Below are 19,083 nucleotides of genomic sequence, written 5' to 3'. Positions count from 1 at the left end.
GCCAAGTGTCTCGTCAACCCTTTGACCCACTTGGATTTTTCTCCTCGTACCAAGTGTTCGGTCAACCTTGACCCACTTGGACTTACTGTCTCGTGTCAAGTGTCCGGTCCTCCACGACCGGACTTCCACCAGATGTCCGGTCACCTTTGACCCATCTGTATTTTCCTCGTGTCAAGTATCCGGTCAATCCTTTGACCTACTTGGACTTCCAAACACTAGGTATCCGATCAACCTTGACCCACCACGATTTCCACGTGTCTGGTTTCACTCACCAGGTCTTTCCTTCTGCCTAGCCTCACTCACTAGGGTTTTCACCTAGCTTCACTCACCAGGATTTTTCCACTGCCGGGCTTCACTCACCGGAACTTTCACCTGCCTAACTTCACTCACTAGGTCTTTCACCTGGCTTCAGTCACCAAAATTTTCTCACTGCCCGGCTTCACTCACCGAGACATTCACCTGCCTAGCTTCACTCACTAGGTCTTTCACCCGGCTTCACTTATCAGGATCTTCCTTTGCCTAACCTCCCGTTAGAACTTTCCCAATCAAGTATCTGATTTATCTTGACTACTTGACTCTTCTTCACATCAAACTGGTCATCCTTTGACTAGATGAGAATTGTATCAATAATCTTCCCAATCAGACGATTGCATCTACAATCTCCATGTATTGTCAAACATCGAACCCCAAACATCAAAACTCAAGTTTGAGCCAACTCAAGCTTAGTCAACCTGGTCAACCTGACCCAAGGGATATTACACCAACAATCTCCCCCCTTTTGATGTTTGACAATACCTTTAAGTTAGGATAATCCCATAGCCTCAACTCCTTCTTCATGTCAATGATTGAATGAGGGTTTCCTTCATTCTCTCCCTTTCCTAGAGGGCAAACTCCCCCTTTGGATAATGAATGCCTAACTTAAACCCTACATTTCTCCCCCTATTGGCACACATCAAAAACTCTCCCCATGAAGAGCTACTCAACGTTGTTCACAACCTCACATGTTGTTCACAACACTACAATGAAGGTCACATACCCTTCATCCAATGCTCACCCTTGAGTATTAATCCACTTCATACTGCTCATCCTTGAGCATTCACAACTTAACAACGAAGATATTCACTCTTCATTGTTTTTCAATGCTCAACCTTGCGCATTTACTCTAACGAAGGTTAACCACCTTTCAAGGTATTTGAAAAATTAATTTTCATGTCCTTAAAAAGTAACTCCCCTAAAGACATGCATCAAACTTATGTCATTGCACCAATAATGACTTGAAATCCCTAAACCTTTAGGAAACTCAAAATTTTGAAGTTTTGAGATTTAAGTATCAATATTTGAAGGCAAACCTCATCCTAAACTTCAACCTAGTGTTCCTTAACCATTTCTCCTTATTTTCATCATGAAAACTCCCCCTAAATGTATATAAATATAATTCAGGGGGTTAGGAATGGTTAAAAAGACTAAAAATAACTTAAAGTGCTGAAATCAGACTTTCCCAGCCAAAATCAACGTTTTCAATTGATTAGGTTAGGACTCAATCAATTGACACTAATTTTAATCGATCCACTGATCGATTCCGTGAGTTTCTGTTCACAGAAATCACCTTAAATTGATTGCTTGATCGATTCAGCATTGTTGAATTGATCAGCTAATCGATCCCACAAGCCTCTGCTCGCGAGAAACTCCCATCTCAATTGATCGCTCAATCGATTGAGACACTCCAATCGATCACCCGATCGATTGGAGTTCTGATTTTCTTAAATTCAATTTCAGCGAAATTCAAAAACTCCCTAAAAATTCTACAAAATTCTAAAAATCATGAAACTTGTTGTAGACATTGTTTAGGGTATATACTATCATGGAAAAATAATTTTCTAAGAGCCTCTGCTTGCAAGAAACTCCCATCTCAATTGATCGCTCAATCGATTGAGACACTCCAATCAATCACCCGATCGATTGGAGTTCTGATTTTCTTAAATTCAATTTCAGCGAAATTCAGAAACTCCCCAAAAATTCTACAAAATTCTAAAAATCATGAAACTTGTTGTAGACATTGTTTAGGGTATATACTATCATGGAAAAATAATTTTCTAAGAAAATACATTTTATTTTCAAAGATTGACACAAACTTAGAAACTTGTAAAAACTTTAATATTTCTTCTAAGTTTGTGTCTAACTTTTCAATAATAATTGCTATCAAAAGATAGCCTTCGCCAAGGTTTTCCAAAAGCATTTTAAAATCATTTTCAAAATCAATTTCCAACCATGTTCTTTGGGCTCAATACACATGACTTGTACATTAGTTTTTCCAATGATTAGAGTACACATAACTGTGTTTAGATGAAATCAAAACTCAATAAGACTCACTAAATCAACATCTTGAGTCTTGTTCATCATCCTAACATCTCACTTGTATCTAATGTGTACTAAAACACATACAAGTCACCTTATAGTCTTTGTGAGATATGGATTTTGGTTTTGCCCTAAACTAGGGATCATGCATATTTATCTAGGCATCTTAAGAGTTATGAACATCCACCTAGGATGTTACTTGTTAGTAAATGTCATTGTCCTTAATTGCAAGGAAATTAAAATAATACATAATGATTTTATGTCATACATTAAAATATAAATAATTTTCAAAAGAAAATCTATTATAGCTACATGATGTATATATGACATGCCATGGTATTTTTGTTGTTTTTCATAGTAAGCGGGAGTGCAAAGTATAATGTCATGGCATATGATGGGCAAACAATCATGGCAATTAGCATAAATAAAATATACCTAGATCATCTATCTAAGTATCTTAAATCCTTAGTTAAACCTAAAATTAATCCTAGATTGCCCATATTTTTCTCAAGAAAATGTCAAAACCCAACTTGGCATTTCTTTCACTTTTCTGAAGTGTGCCAATTTAAATTAAGTACACTTCCTCAAATTTTAACAAGTTTTACTCTTCCAAAGAGTAAACACTTAACTTAAGACTTAAATTTGTCCTTAACTCCTTAAGGAAATACCAAAATCCCAACTTGACATTTCTTATGCTTTTCTCAAGTGTGTCAATTCAAATTAAGTTCAATCTCTCAAATTTTGGCATATTTTGTTAGGACCAAAAGTAGCTAGAGGGGGGGGGTGAATAGCTCGTCGCTTGCTCGATGTGCTTCGTTGCTTGTTTCTTCAAAGATATGGCAGCGGAAAATACAGAAACAATCACACAACGCTAACACGGTTGGTTTACTTGGTATCCACCTCACAAGAGGTGACTAATCCAAGGATCCACACCAACACACACACCCTCCACTAATAAAACTCTCCTTTATGGTAACTACCAAGGGCGGAGAAGCCCTACAAGACTCAATACAAGAAGAGAGGGAAAGGATACAAGAAATACAAGCTTACAATGAGTACAAACCCTAACCCTAGCTTCTCTTCTTGGCTTTGATCTGCCTCTTGACTTGGAGAACTTCGAGATCCTTGAGCGATGCCGAGCTTTGTGAGTTCGTGGAGGAGTGGCGAGATCGGAGATGAATCTCGAGAAGAGATGCGCCAAGACAACGCTCGTCTGCGGCTTAAATCGACGCTAACGGCCGAACCCGATCGATTCGAAGTTCCCATCGATCGGGAGGCTTGGATCGATCCACGGATCGATCCGGAGCGCCTCTGTGCTAAAATTCCGGATCGATCCACGGATCGATCCGGCGCTATCGCGACAACATCGTCCCAATCGATCCACCGATCGATTGACATCTGATCGATCCACGGATCGATCCAGACTGTCGCGTTAAGCTTTGGATCGATCCATCGATCGATCCGATGAGTCCCCAACCAAGTCCCAATACTCCCAAACCAACATCCGTCAACCTTGACTGTTGGTACATCGTACGCCAGATCCGTCACTCCTCGACTCCACTCACCAAGTGTCCGGTCAATCCCTTTGACCCACTTGGACTTTTCTCTTCGTGCCAAGTATTCGGTCACTCCCTTGACCTACTTGAACTTCCACCAGATGTCTGGTCAATCCCTTTGACTCATCTGGATTTTCCCTTGCCTGGCTTCACTCACCAGGGCTTTCACCTAGCTTCACTCACTAGGACTTTCACCTGGCTTCACTCACCAGGATTTTCCTTCTGCCTGGCTTCACTCACTAGGACTTTCACCTAGCTTCACTCACTAGGGTTTTCCATGTGACTAGCTTCACTCACTAGGACTTTCCAGTCAAGTATTTGGTCAACCTTGATCTACTTGACTCTTCTTCAATCAATATCTTATTGTCAAACATCTAAACCCAAACCCAGACTCAGCTTGGTCAACCAGGTCAACCTTAACCTGAGGGATGTTGCACCAACATATTTTACTCTTCCAAAAGTAAACAATAATCCATTTCATTTTCAACGGTTATCTATAACCTTGAAAATGTTCTCCAAGTGTCAACTTTATCAAGGTTGGGTTAACTACCCTTCCAATTAGAGTTAACACTCTCTAACTCATCTAAGGAGTAGAGAAAATGCTCCTATGAACCCAACACCTATTGGTGCTCCTTGGATGCTCTAGGTATTCATTAGGGATAACTTCCTTAGATATCTTCCTAATGACCTTTTTAGGCTTCTTAGAAGCTTTGGTCACTTCCACTAGGTCAACTCTAGGGATTGCTTCCCTTGTGACCTTTTGGTGACTTTCTTAGACTTCTTAAAAGTCTTAGTTGCATTTGTCTTGGCAAAAATACTTATAGGGATAACTTCCTTTGTATTTTTACTTGACCACTAGACCTAGGGTTGGTTTCATAACTATATGGAACCCTATGATAAGAAGTCACATATTTCTTGGTCTTAGGTTTGTATCCCAAACCTTTATGGTCATTTGATGGCTTTTGTGTTCCTAAACATAGGTTATGCTCATTTTTCCCTTTTAGAATATTTTTCATTCATTTTAGGATCTTTTCTATTTTATCAAGTTCCTTAAGACTTGATTTTCTTTCCATAAATCCATAAATTTTGATTTTTCTTGATTCCTATGAGCATTTCTATTTCTAAGCTTATAACTAAGAGCCCTAGTGTTCTTGCCTAGTTTATCTACCTTCTTAACCTTAGGAGAGGTAGTCTTGGTATGAAGAGCTACATATTTTTCTTTAATCCGATCATGCCTTCTATTTTTATGATAAATAGTATTAAAATGATATAAACTATTTCTAGCATGCTTTTTAGCTCCCCTTTACTTGTGCTTCCTCCTTTAGGCTTGACCGATTTCTTCCCCTTTGGACATTGGTTCCGGTAATGTCCTTTTTGGTTGCAAGAAAAGCACACAATGTGCTCCTTGCTCTTCTTTGTTGTGGGGACGGTCTCCTTGGGCTTCTCCTTGCCCTTTGGTGCCACTTGACCCTTCTTCTTGGTCAATTTATGGTATTTACTCTTATAGTGCTCATGTTCCTTACACTCAAAGCAAATGATATGATTTTTATTATTAATAATTGAAATTGTTATACCTTTACTTGTAGGGGGGACACATGATCCTCCATTTGATTTTTCTTGACTTGTGGAGATGACACCATCTTCTTCTTCTTCACTTGATCCGGAGATAGAGGCTTCTTCTCGCTCCGGAGTCAATGATCTACACTCCCCCTCAATCTTAGAGGTGGAGGCTTCATCATCTTCATCCTCTTGCACATGAAACAAAGAGTATGCTCCCTCTTTGCTCTTTTGGTTGCACTCCTTTGAGGATGAAGCTTCTTGGATTTCCTTTTCGGAAGTTGAGCATTTCTCAACTTCGGAGTCCTCTTCCTCTTGGTCTTGCTCCAATGAGTCGCCCTCTTTAGATTTCTCTTGGTTTGGTGCGGTGGAAGATTTTTCATGAAGCTTGGCCAATTTGCTTCATAGTTCATTTGCATCCTTATATTCTCCAATTTTGCAAATGATTGTGCTTGGCAATAAACTAACCAATAATTTGGTTACCTTGTCGTTCGCCTCGCACCTTTGAATTTGCTCCTTGCTCCATTTGCTTTTCTTGAGAATTTTGCCCTTTGAGTCTTTTGGAGCTTCAAAGCCTTTCATTTTAGCAAACCATTGCTCTATCTCCATCATGAGGAAATTTTCGATCCTTGATTTCCAAGAATCGAAGCTCATTGATATGAATGGTGGAGGCACCCTCGTGTCGAATCCAAGTCCATCTTGGAATTCCATTTAAAGTTAAGCCTTTTGATGAAGTCTTCGACTTTTGAACTTGCTTCAACTTCTTCTTCCTCTAGCTCGTTGTCCTTTCCGGCGATGATTCCGGTGAAGAGCGACCTCGCTCTGATACCACTTGTTAGGGTCGATTTGTAGCTAGAAGGGGGGAGGGGTGAATAGCTCGTCACGCTTCGTTGACTTACTTCGTTGTTGTTGATATGCAGCAGAAGGACTCGAAACAAGACTTATAACGCTAACACGAGGATTTACTTGGTATCCACTTCAAGAAGAAGTGACTAATCCAAGGATCCACACACGACATGCTCATCCACTATGAAAACACTCTTTTACGGTAACTACCGAAGGCGGAGAAGCCTCCTTACACAAACTCTGAATACAACAAGAAAAGAAAAACAAGCTTATACAATACAAATCTTACAAGATTTACAAAACCTTAGCTTACTTCTTCTCCTTGTGGAACGCCTCTTGACCTTGGAAGTGCAACAACACTTTGCTCCAAGAAGCTTCAAGAACTGGCGGAGAGTTGTAGAGACGCTCACGTGAAGATCGGGAAGATGCTCACAAAGAACTGCTGAAGAGATCGCTTGCCAACAGCTTTAATCCTGCGCAACGGTCATTGCCCAATTGATCGGTTGATCGATTGGGGAGGCGGCTGATCGATTCAGCCTTCTTTTGTTCTCACGCGTCTGCGCGGAAAACATGGCCCCAATCGATTGACCAATTGATTGGGGAGCTGATCGATTGGGGAAGCTACTGTGTGCGTGATATAGGCTCCCAATCAATCGACTGATCGATTGGGTTGTCATTTATCGCAGCACTGTGCCCAATCGATCGGTTGATCGATTGAGTTTCGATTCAATCGATCGGTTAATCGATTGACCTCCCTTTGACTTACTTAACTCAAGTCTAGGGTCCCCAAATCCTACATTTGATCAACCGTGACCTATTGGAACTCCTCATGCCTAGCATCCGGTCAACTTTGACCTGCTGGGACTTCTTCGCCAAGTGTCCGGTCAACCCTTTGGCCCCACTTGGACTTTTCTCCTCGTGCCAAGTGTTCGGTCCTCCATGACTGGACTTCCACCAGATGTCTGGTCACCTTTGACCCATCTGGATTTCCTCGTGCCAAGTATCCGGCCAATCGTTTGACCTACTTGGGCTTCCCAACACTGTGTCCGGTCAACCTTGACCCACCTGGATTTCCACGTGCCCGATTTTACTCACCAGGTCTTTCATTCTGCCTAGCTTCACTCACTAGGGTTTTCCTTCTGCCTGGCTTTACTCACCAAGACTTTCCTTCTGCCTGACTTCACTCACTAGGGTTTTCACCTGGCTTCACTCACTAGGATTTTCCCACTGCCCGACTTCACTCACCGGGACTTTCACCTGCCTAGCTTCACTCATTAGGTCTTTTCACCTGGCTTCACTCACCATGATTTTCCCAGTACCCGGCTTCACTCACCGGGACTTTCACCTGCCTAGCTTCACTCACTAGGTTTTTTACCTGACTTCACTCACCGGGATTTTCCCTTACCTGACCTCCCATTAGGACTTTCCCAGTCAAGTATCCGGTCAACCTTGACATACTTAACTCTTCTTCACATCAAACTGGTCATCCCTTGACCAGATGAAAATTATATCAACATTCTTCCAATCGGAGGATTGCATCTGCAATCTCCATGTATTGTCAAACATCGAAACCCAAACGCAGTCACCAACAAAATCATTTAATAACAACTGTTGAATGTTTCAGATCCAAAATTACTACCATTGAGCAACAGGAAGCAGCTTGATAACTCCAAAAACTTCAATGATAATAAATGAATGCATAGTTGTAAAAGAATGCCAGCAATATTGAAGAAAATCACTTCCTTGCTGGACGCTAGTTAACAACCAGAGGAAAGTTATTTGACAAGCTAAACATTGTCACTGAATCATCAAGAAGATCAATTGCACTTAAATTTTTTTTAAATATCTTTTTTTTTTAAAAAAAAGAAGAAAAATGATAAAGAAACATAAGAGACATTAGTAGAACTATCTCTCAAGTAATAACTTTAGTATTATAAAAGCAAAGATTACAAAAAGACAGTAGAACAAGAAACACAGGTCACTGGACCAAATTATAAATATTGGCAATTTAAAAAAAAATATAACTACATAGATTGGTATTCCTTCAGTAATAGACCGAAAACTAGATGCATCAGAAGAAAAAAAAATGTGTTGCAAAAAGATCAGAAAGCCGATTCAAAAGGCTTGATTTGCAAGATTATAACAATAATAAGTTCAACCAGCAGGTGCCAAATGCAAGAAACAGAGGGAACTAAAATATAGAAACAAGCACGAATCAAGGTATGATTCAAAAGGCTTGATTTGCAAGATTATAACAATAATAAGTTCAACCAGCAGGTGCCAAATGCAAGAAACAGAGGGAACTAAAATATAGAAACAAGCAGGAATCAAGGTGTGATTAAAAAAAAACTAATTTACATTAGTTACATAAAAGGTAAAAAAATAAATTGTAGCAAATAATGCCACAAAAAAAGGACTAACCAAATTACGACATTATCAAAACACTGACCTAACCAGGGTCACCACTATAGGTGATATGCATCTCAGTTGAAGTCAATTCCATGCCCTAAATGAAGGTAGTATGGAATCCTGCTTTGAGACAATATGAGTTTCTATAAGTGCACTTCACTAAATACCATATTTAATGAGCCCAAGTTATGAAAGATAAGTACTTGAAGAAAACAACTTCTACAGGAGAGCAATAATGTCAAGACCAATCTTGGAAGTTATAATAGGTTGAATTTACTTGTCTTATCTCAACTAAGCATGAATCTGATATTAAAAAGAGCAACTATGCATTCAATAAAAATACAATGGGTAACTTTAGATTCAAATAACAGGACACCTGCAAAATTAGAGATCAAGCTGCACAATACACACAAATTGAAGCAAAAGAACTAACAATGAGTACATACCATTTGTAGATAATTGTTGTTGGGTCCCCAGATTTTTCTTATTTGCAGCTGGACCAATTCTCATGGCCCTGGTTGAACAGTAAACACCATTCATTTCCGTCATGGCTCTTGTTTGCTCATTTGGATCACCAAACTTAACAAAGCCATAGCCTTTGGAATGCCCCGTCAATCTATCAGTGACAACTTTAGCACCTTTCACAGATGTGTAGTGCTTCTTGAATGTCTCTTGTAATAAATAATCAGTCACATCTGCAGCCAAATCCCCGACAAAAATCGTGTATTTTATGCCATCATTTCGTTTCTCACCTGCTCCACATGTTGCCCAATTCAATCTGAAAACTTGTTCTGAGTTTGGCATCCCTTGACCATTATATATTTGAAGAACTCGATCTGCAGCAACACGAGTTACAAACTCAATAAAACCAAAACCTTCAGAATGCCCAGTATGCCTATTGCGGATTAATTTAACAGAAACCACCTGCATCATTAGGAATATGAATAAGGAAATCATAAAAATAATACATAGATAATAAAGTGTGGTATGCAGAAACCAGAACCATAGGCAGAACCATTATGTAAGGCACATGAAACAGAACAAAAATTACAAAAGAACATTCTCAAAAACATGATTAGCATGAGCAATTACTGCCCTAACATTATATAAGAATACATACAATCTGATAAACCTTATGAAATTTCACTAAAATTTGGGCAGAGCTACGTTGAAACCTATTGCTGAACAAACTAGGCAAATTGATAACTAGACATTTAAATAAAATGAAATTTCTGATTATGAAAGCCTATGCTCAATACAAGAATCAGTATGTCAAAATAGTCCTACACAGAAACATAAACAGCCCTTTGATTCATGAAGAAAATTATGTTGGTATTTAATTTACATCTATGGTTTAAATTGTTGACGAATCATAGTATAAGGAAGTCAATACAATACAATTTCAGTATCATCTCGAGTGACTAGTTGGAAACATATGGATCTCAAGGCAATTATTGGCAGCTGTGTTTCTAAATACAAATTAGGGAATATAGAACTTATGATACCAGAAAATCCAACCCACAGAAAAAGATTACTCAATAAACTGATCATGGAGAACACCATATTAATTACACTGCTATTCATTCACAAAAAAAAAAAGTTCAATCGAACAGTCCAAAAATGAAAGCAAGACATTAGTTTCCAAGTGAAAACTTAGTAGTGTCTGGTAGAATGGTGAAAAAAATGTTGGAAACCAAACAATCTGTAGCCGGAGATTTACAGGAAATTAGCTGAATCTAAATACTCGAATTAAATTCAACTCACAGTTAAGATGACCTGAGCAGATAATTTCAGGCTGCCAGCAGGGGCTGGTTTTTCTGACCTCAGAGTCTGAGCAATCAGATCGTCCGAGCAGACTGAAGGATAGACAGGCAGAGCGGGAGACCAGTCGGGCAGATCAGAAGGGCGAGTGGCCGACCCAGCAAATGAAGAGTCCAACCGAGTGGACAAACAGAGCACCGGACCGAGGCCTGCGATCGACGCAGTTTCCTTGAAACAGATTCGTCCCACCTCCGGCTGTGCTTCGAGGTTTTCTCGGATCGTCTGTTTCTCAGGATACAATGGCAAGACCACGAACGCAACCAAGCACTGGTTGTTCGTGGCGAACTGAGAATGCACCTGAGTGCTATCACAAATAGTTTAGCCGAGCGGATGCACGACTGAGAGAAAAGAATCAGGGAACGAAGATGGAGGAATTCTCTTGCTTTCGCTTTGCTTTCGTTTTTTTTTCTTTTTGCTTAAGATCCAGCCTCGTTATATAGGAGCTCTCATCTTGCCTGCAATAAATGATCAAATTATGATCATTTAATGCTGAGTTTAATTTCGTCATTAATGGGTTTAATGTCTTCATTAATGTCGAGACGTTACAGAATCATTATTAATGAGATTAATGTCGTCATTAATACTGAGACGTTACGAAATCATCATTAATGAGTTTAATGCCGCCATTAATGTCGAGACGTTACGGAATCAGCATTAATTTCACATTAATGCTTCCATTACATCCTTGAGCAAGATTCAAGTGGCTATATGTTGGTTCATTCTTTTGGGTAAATTTTACCTCAACCGGTCCGGCATTCGACATGCACAAGTCGTGCTCGCGCACGAGTCAACCTTGGTTTGGTACAATCCGGCCCTGGATTTGCACCCACCCCTGCGCACTCACGCGTGAGAGAGTCTCTCCCCATGTATATGTTTACAACGTCAATGCATGTGTCATAAGTTAAACCAACAATAAAGCCAAGAGACTTCTAATGTGGGACTAAACTCATGCACAATAGAGTCTCTTCGTCTCCATCTCTTTATTCAACAATCCCCCACATGAATGGAGATAGGTATATGATAGTATTCAATAGTTGAGTCAAGTGTATGATAGATAGGTTTTACCCTTTGAACCTTCCTTTGTGAAGATCTGGTTGCTTATTGGCTGATAGTAGACATGATGTCCTTGAACTATCTGCAAATGCAGCGGTGTGAATCTCACCCAAGACTCTCCCGATACAACTCGGTTCTCGTGGTGTGTTGTTCTTAGCCATGAACACGCTGGTTAGAAGGTCAGAATTATGCCTCGATTCTCTTGAAATGGCCCCACTTCTTTCTCACATAGGTGATCCCTAGAGTTCCAACTACTCTTTTGATCATTAAAACCCATTGACTTACCTATCGCCTAGTCATGTTTCGTTGCTTGCGTGTGTCTTGTCGTATGATTAGTTGTCCCTTTGAACCTAGTTTTAGGATCTCCAAGATAGTCGAGGTTGGGTGTCCTCTGCGATCGCGACAATGGCGTCAAGCTCATTCCACAGATGAGCTTACTAACTCTCGATTTAACCCTTTGGTTAGCGGATCCGGGTTATCCTTTGACTTCACATAGTCAGCGGTGATAACTCCAGTTGAGGTTATCTAATGGTATTATGTCTACGGCGTATATGTCTAGACTTACCATTATCCAGATGGCTGTGCCCGACCGATTGTTGATTAACTATCGCATGATGTATGCATCGCGGCCGGTTTCACCCATCGTGGAATATCTTACATGAATTGCCGTAGCCACTCGGCCTCTTCACCGCAGAGCTACAGAACTCGATTCCATGTTGTGGATCGGTTATTCCGGTTTGCTAGAGATTTCCAAGAAACTAGGTGAAGACATATCCACTCGTGAACTTAGAGTCTTTTATATCGGATATCCACTTGCGGTACTGTATCCTTCGATTTAGGCCATGTGATATATAGTACAGTCCGTATTCACGAGTATACCTCAAGTACCTCGATACTCTTGTTATCCCAATGCTCAACAACGGATTACTCATGTATCTACTCGGTTTGCTTACTGCGTCGGTCAAGTCTGATCATGTACAACTCATCAATCGAGAGTACTCTATCTGCGAGATACTTTCACCTCGATTTTCGATAGATGTTGACTCGTATCTATCGGCGTTCGTGTCAAAGCAGTATCACCTTTGGAAGAATTTTGTTCACGTAATGGGATTGACTAAGAACAAGTCCTTCCGATGCTCTAAGAATTTTGATTCCCGAGAATCACATCAAAGCCCATGTCTTTCGTATCGAATCTTGAGTTCAACATATCTTTTGTGGATTTGATTATCTTATCATTACTCCCGATGATAAGTATGTCATCTACACACAAGATGACATAGTCACTCTCTGTGACTCTCGTATATATTTATCACATTCATTGATCTTGAATCCACGTTCCTTCATGGCATTATCAATTTTCTACGCCATTGCTTTGGTGCTTGTTTGAAGCCGTATAATGACTTCACCAATCTATAACCTTGTTTTTCTGTCTGGCAAAAAACCCCTCAGGTTGGTCCACGTAGATTTCCTCTTCTAAATCTCCGTTTAGAAAAGCTGTCTTTACATCCATTTGATGTATTTTGAGATTCTATAGAGCGGCAATAGCCAACAATACTCTAATGGAAGTTATTCTCGATACCGGAGAGTATGTATCGAAGTAATCAAGGCCTTCTCGTTGTCGGTATCCTTTGATTACCAATCTGGCCTTGTATTTATCGATCGTGCCATCTGACTTCATTTTCTTCTTGAAAATCCACTTGCAACCTAGTGGTTTACTTCCGATCCATAGGATTTTTCTACCCTAGCTCTATTGCTCCGTCTAGGCTCAACCTCCACTGGTTCCTCATTGTCATCATTTTCTTCTTCACCTTGTGTTTCATTCGCCCGTTTTGAGGAGCTAGCATCCTCACGGATCTTATATGGAAACACATGCTCGAAGAAAGAGGCATTTCTCGATTCGATTATCGAGTTCTTATGTATCTCCGATATGTGTGACTCATACACGCAAAATTGATAAGCACTGCTGTTATGTGCATATCCAATAAATATGCAATCAACAGTCTTTGGTCCTATCTTAATCCTTTTAGGATCAGGCACCAACACTTTGGCAAGACACCCCCACATTCGTAAATATTTGTAGGACGGTTGTCTTCCATTCCACAACTCATAAGGGTTCTTATCTATTTTCTTCCGAGGCGCCTTATTTAAAAGGTAATTAGCTGTTAACACAGCTTCCCCCCACATGGACTCTGGCAATCCAGAGCTCAATAAAAGAACATTCATCATCTCCTTTAGAGTTTCATTCTTTCACTCAACAACTCCATTTTATTGAGAAATATAAGGAGATGTTTCATGTCTGATCTCATATTCAGCACACAACTCAGCAAACGGTGATACATATTCACCGCTTTGGTCACTTCGAACTACCTTAATCTTTCTATTAAGCTGGTTTTCAATCTCAGTCTTATAGAGAGCAAATTTCTCTATAGCTTCGTCCTTACTTTTGAGAAGATACACATAACGATATTTTGTGTTATCATCTACAAAAGTGATGAAGTATTTATTACCACCACGCGTTGGCGTACCTTTTAGATCGCACACATCAGTGTGGATTATGTCAAGTGGTTCGTTACTTCTTCAATATGTTGAAAGGATGACCTTGTCATTTCGCTACAACACAAATCTCATACTTGTGTTTTGGGTCAAGGTGGAATGTAGGTATGCTTTGCATATTTATTAATCTACGCAACACATTGTAGTTAACATGTCCTAGTATATCATGCCACAAACATGAAGACTCAAGCATATAAGTAGAAGAGCTTTCATTTTTATTTATCTTAGGCCTAATGGTCATTACATTAAGTTTGAATAACCCATCAGATACATAGTCTCTTCCTACAAACATTCCATTCTTGGACAATACAACTCTGTCCGACTCAAAAACAATGTGAATGTCATGCTTGCTTAATAGTGATCCGAACACTAGATTCTTCTGAATCTCTGGAACATATAGCACATTGTTCAGAGTAAGGTCCTTGCTTGAGGTCATTCAAGACCACCTTTCCTTGGCTCGTGATGTCCGAGGTCTTTGAGTTCCCATGAGCAGTTTGTCTCCAGTGACTTCTTCAAGTTGTGGAGCGACTCCTTCTAGTGGCTCCAGTATCGATCCACCGTTGTCGCGGGTTTGAACCGATCGAGTTCAGAGACCACAGCGAGGTCGTCCATTTCGGTCCCTCGTTCGGGTTGGCCTCCGCTTCTTCTTGACTTCTGCGGTCAGAAGATTTGTGACCACTTTCGCGGTTGAAGCACTTCCAGAATTTCTTCTTCGATGCCTCCTTTGGGTCTATCTTGGAAGACTTGGGTTCTTCCGTTTCAAGCTTTGACCACGCTTGGCTTCGATGTAGAACCGAAGAACAACTTTCTCTCGAACTCTTGTTGTCTTCTTCGATGCGAAGTCGAGCGATGAGTTCCTCGACATTCATCTCCTTCAGGCTTGGTGGTTCTTGAAATCCTTCCAGGTAGGGCGCTTCTCGATGATAGCGACCACTGGAAGGTTTCACTCGAACCATCCTTAGAGTGGATCTCGTGCAAGATCACCAAGCTCCCGGACTGTTGATCACCATCTTGGGTCAATCATCTTGTAGTCCGAATCGCCCGATGAACTTCTTTGCCTCGCGTCCTCCGTCTTGTATTTCTTGTCTAGGGACTCCCGGTTCCTTAGCCATTCTCTTCATGCTATATACAGCGTACAACAAGTCGGGGATGTAGTTTCGTAAAGGAACTCGGAATGAGTCCATGCCTCCACTGTATGGTTCGCATCAGCATTCTTAGTGCGTTTGGGAGGGTCCTCGATCGAAGCAACCGAGCAGTTGAGTGTGGTCGGGTGAAGAGCATCTTCTGCGCCACCTCTTGAAGTTCGATCCTGAACTTCTCCGCCTTTCCCACGGATCGCAGCCCACCCATCGAGGGGCTGAACATGTTAGTCTGTTGCACCTCAACATTTCGTTCCGTGGCCATCTCAGCAGAATCGAATCTGTTTCAAGATTGTTGGAAATCAAACAATCTGTAGCCGGAGATAAATCTAAATACTCGAATTAAATTCAACTCATTAAGATGACTGGCAGATAATCTCAGGGCCGGTTTTTCGACCTCAGTCGAGCAATCGGATCGTCCGAAAGCATCAAGGATAGGCAGAGCGGGAGACCACGGCATCGAAGGCGAGTGGCCGACCCAAGAAACGAAGAGTCCAACCGAGTGACAAACAGCACCGGACCGAGGCCTGCGATCGACGCAGTTTCCTTGAAACAAATTTGTCCCACCTCCGGCTGTGCTTCGAGGTTTTCTCGGATCGTCTGTTTCCCAGGATACAACGGCAAGACCACGAACGCAACCAAGCACTGGTTGTTCGTGGCGAACTGAGAATGCACCTGAGTGCTATCACAAATAGTTTAGCCGAGCGGATGCACGACTGAGAGAAAAGAATCAGGGAACGAAGATGGAGGAATTCTCTTGCTTTCGCTTTGCTTTCGTTTTTTTTTTCTTTTTGCTTAAGATCCAGCCTCCTTATATAGGAGCTCTCATCTTGCCTGTAATATTATGATCATTTAATGCTGAGTTTAATTTCGTCATTAATGGGTTTAATGTCGAGACGTTACAGAATCATTATTAATGAGATTAATGTCGTCATTAATACTGAGACGTTACGAAATCATCATTAATGAGTTTAATGCTTCCATTACATCCTTGAGCAAGATTCAAGTGGCTATATGTTGGTTCATTCTTTTGGGTAAATTTTACCTCAACCGGTCAGGCATTCGACATGCACAAGTCGTGCTCGCGCACGAGTCAACCTTGGTTTGGTACAATCCGGGCCCTGGATTTGCACCCACCCCTGCGCACTCACGCGTGAGAGAGTCTCTCCCCATGTCAATGCATGTGTCATAATTTAAACCAACAATAAAGCCAAGAGACTTCTAATGTGGGACTAAACTCATGCACAATAGAGTCTCTTCGTCTCCATCTCTTTATTCCATTCACATTTCCAACAAAAAAAAACATATTTCGAAACTAGTCACGCAAACATTGTGAAATCAACATAATTTGTAACCTGCTACCAGCACTGAGATTAGCAGCGAAGAAGAACAAAATCAGAGAAATCAAGTAGATAAAAGTGGCAGCGGGAAGAAAGGAAAAGCGATGAGAAAGATACTTCTCCGGTTTGAACAAAGCAACTGTAGATGTAGCTCTCATCCATCCAGTACTGCAAGTCACCGATCCAAAGCGTGCGTATCTCATCAGCCGAAGCAGATTGTGGAGCCAAAGCCTGGGCCGGTGGAGGAGCTGGCGCCGCCTGGTACTGAATCTGGGGAGGCGGAAACGGAACCGGGGGCTGGTACTGCGGCTGCGGCACAGGCGGAGGGACCTGGGACGGCTGCTGGCTCCACATAGGCGGCGCAGGGCCAGTCTGGTAGTACTGAGCTTGGGGAGGCGGCGGAGGAGGCATCATCATCCACGGCTGGGGAGGCTGCTGCTGCTGCTGTTCCATGGTGGCTGGTGCCATGGGAGGGGCCTGAACCATACCAGCAGCCGGCTGCATCATCTTTGCTCAACAGAAAGGCTCAACGATCGCGAAATCAGGCGACGAAATCGGGCGCAGGAGTGTACACGTCGATCGAAGAAGAACGCAATAGGGATAAACCCTTAACAGTATTTGGAGGTGACGAGCATCCTCTATAGAAAATGTGTAGTATTCCTAAAATTTAAATTTAGGAAATACACTGATGTAAAAAAATTTATATAGAATTTAAGATACATTTTATGTTTAGGAAATTAATATAAATATTCTAAAAATAAGTTGATGAGAATCCTAGACGATAAATTTTATATTTATTAAAAAATATATAAATAAGGTAATTTACTTTATCCTTATCCTCAACCTGCTAAGTAACTCCCTATACCGTCCTTACGATAGACAGGACGAATGTTTCCCTGTGCAAAATTGTGATTCCATAAAATAGGGTAGAAAGTTTAGGAGGACGGATCTGTTAGGACCGAAAAGTAGCTAAAGGGGGGGTGAATAGCTTCGCGTGTGCTCGTCATGCTTCGTTGCTTGTTTCTTCAAAGTGATGCGCAGCGGAATACAAAGAAACAAACTACAACAATGCTAACAATAGGATTTTACTTGGTATCCACCTTACAAGAGGTGACTAGTCCAAGGATCCACGCACACACACATACCTCCACTAATAAACACTCCTTTTCGGTAACTACCGAAGGCGGAGAAGCCTTACAAGACTCTCAATACAAGTAGAAGAAAGGGTAGTAAAGAATAAGCAAAAGCTTACAAGAGATGCAGTAAAAACCCTAGCTTCTTCTTCTTCTCGTTGCAACTCGCCTCTTGACTTGGATGAACCTCCAAGAACCTTCAAGAACTGGCGGTGAGGAGCTTAGAGAGTGCTGGGGAGGAGCTGTGATGAATCTGGAATGAATCGGTGAAGCGATGCCGAAGGAAATGAACGCCTGCGGCTTAAATCGACGCTAACGGTCGAATCCCGATCGATTGGAATGCTCCCAATCGATCGGGGCCTTTGATCGATCCACGGATCGATCCGAGCTTCTGATAAATCCGGATCGATCCACGATCGATCCAGCAAATCGCCAGGGCGTCTCAATCGATCCATCGATCGATTGGGACCTCTCGATCGATCCACCAATCGATCCAGGGGTTCATCGTTCACCGATCGATCGGCCGATCGATCCAGATCTTCCGGATCGATCCACTGATCGATCGATCCTTGGGATCGATCAATCGAACCTGCTGGATCAATCCACAGATCAATCCAAACCTGCTGGATCAATCGGCTGATCAATCCAGATCTTGGTTTTTGCCCAAAACCAAGTCCAAAACCCCCTAAACCAACATCTAGTCAACCATGACTTGTTGGTACATAAGACATAGCATCCGGTCACCCTTGACCAGCTAGGACTCTCTCACCAAGTGTCTGGTCAATCCCTTTGACCCACTTGGACTTTTCTCTTCTTGCCAAGTATCCGGTTAGTCCCTCTGACCTACTTGGACTTTTCTTTCTTGTGCCAAGTATCCGGTCAATCCCTTTGACCTACTTGGACCCTCACCAGATGTCTGGTCAACCTTGACCCATCTGGATTTCTCTTTCCTGACTTCACTCACCAGGACTTTCCCAATTGCCTAGTTTCACTCACTAGGTCTTTCACCTGGCTTCACTCACGAGGATTTTCCTCCTGCCTAGCTTCACTCACTAGGACTTCCCAATTGCCTAGCTTCACTCACTAGGTCTTTCACCTAGCTTCACTCACCAGGATTTTCCTCCTGCCTAGCTTCCCAGTCAAGTATCCGGTCATCCTTGACCTACTTGACTCTTCTTCAATCAATCTTGTATTGTCAAACATCGAAACCCAACCCAAGACTCAAGCTTGGTCAACCAGGTCAACCTTGACCTGAGGGATGTTGCACCAATAGGATCTTTTGTCCCGAGAATTGTCTGTCCCGATGTCCCATTTACTAAAT

The 19,083-nt window shown here is 41.6% G+C and overlaps 1 protein-coding gene across 2 annotated transcripts in view; it reads right to left on the bottom strand.

Annotated features, from left to right (window-relative positions):
- Nucleotides 1–17,263, bottom strand: part of LOC121970641 (RNA-binding protein L-like) — a 28,681-nt gene extending 11,418 nt beyond the window's left edge. Inside the window, exons 1-2 of one of the 2 annotated variants that reach the window (XM_042521470.1) lie at nucleotides 16,747–17,263; nucleotides 9,170–9,647 (exon numbers count right to left, since the gene is read on the bottom strand). In XM_042521470.1, the coding sequence (XP_042377404.1) occupies nucleotides 9,170–9,647; nucleotides 16,747–17,136 (868 nt within the window). In that variant the 5' untranslated portion in view covers nucleotides 17,137–17,263. The remainder of the gene's footprint in view (nucleotides 1–9,169; nucleotides 9,648–16,746) is intronic. The other variant, XM_042521469.1, reaches the window with a different exon arrangement.
- Nucleotides 17,264–19,083: the final 1,820 nt, after the last annotated feature.

This window comes from Zingiber officinale, chromosome 4A (assembly GCF_018446385.1).
Source record: "Zingiber officinale cultivar Zhangliang chromosome 4A, Zo_v1.1, whole genome shotgun sequence".
NCBI classification, from domain to species: Eukaryota; Viridiplantae; Streptophyta; class Magnoliopsida; order Zingiberales; family Zingiberaceae; genus Zingiber; species Zingiber officinale.
The sequence above is the reverse complement of the archived record's forward strand: the minus strand, read 5'-3'. Positions and strand labels throughout refer to the sequence as shown.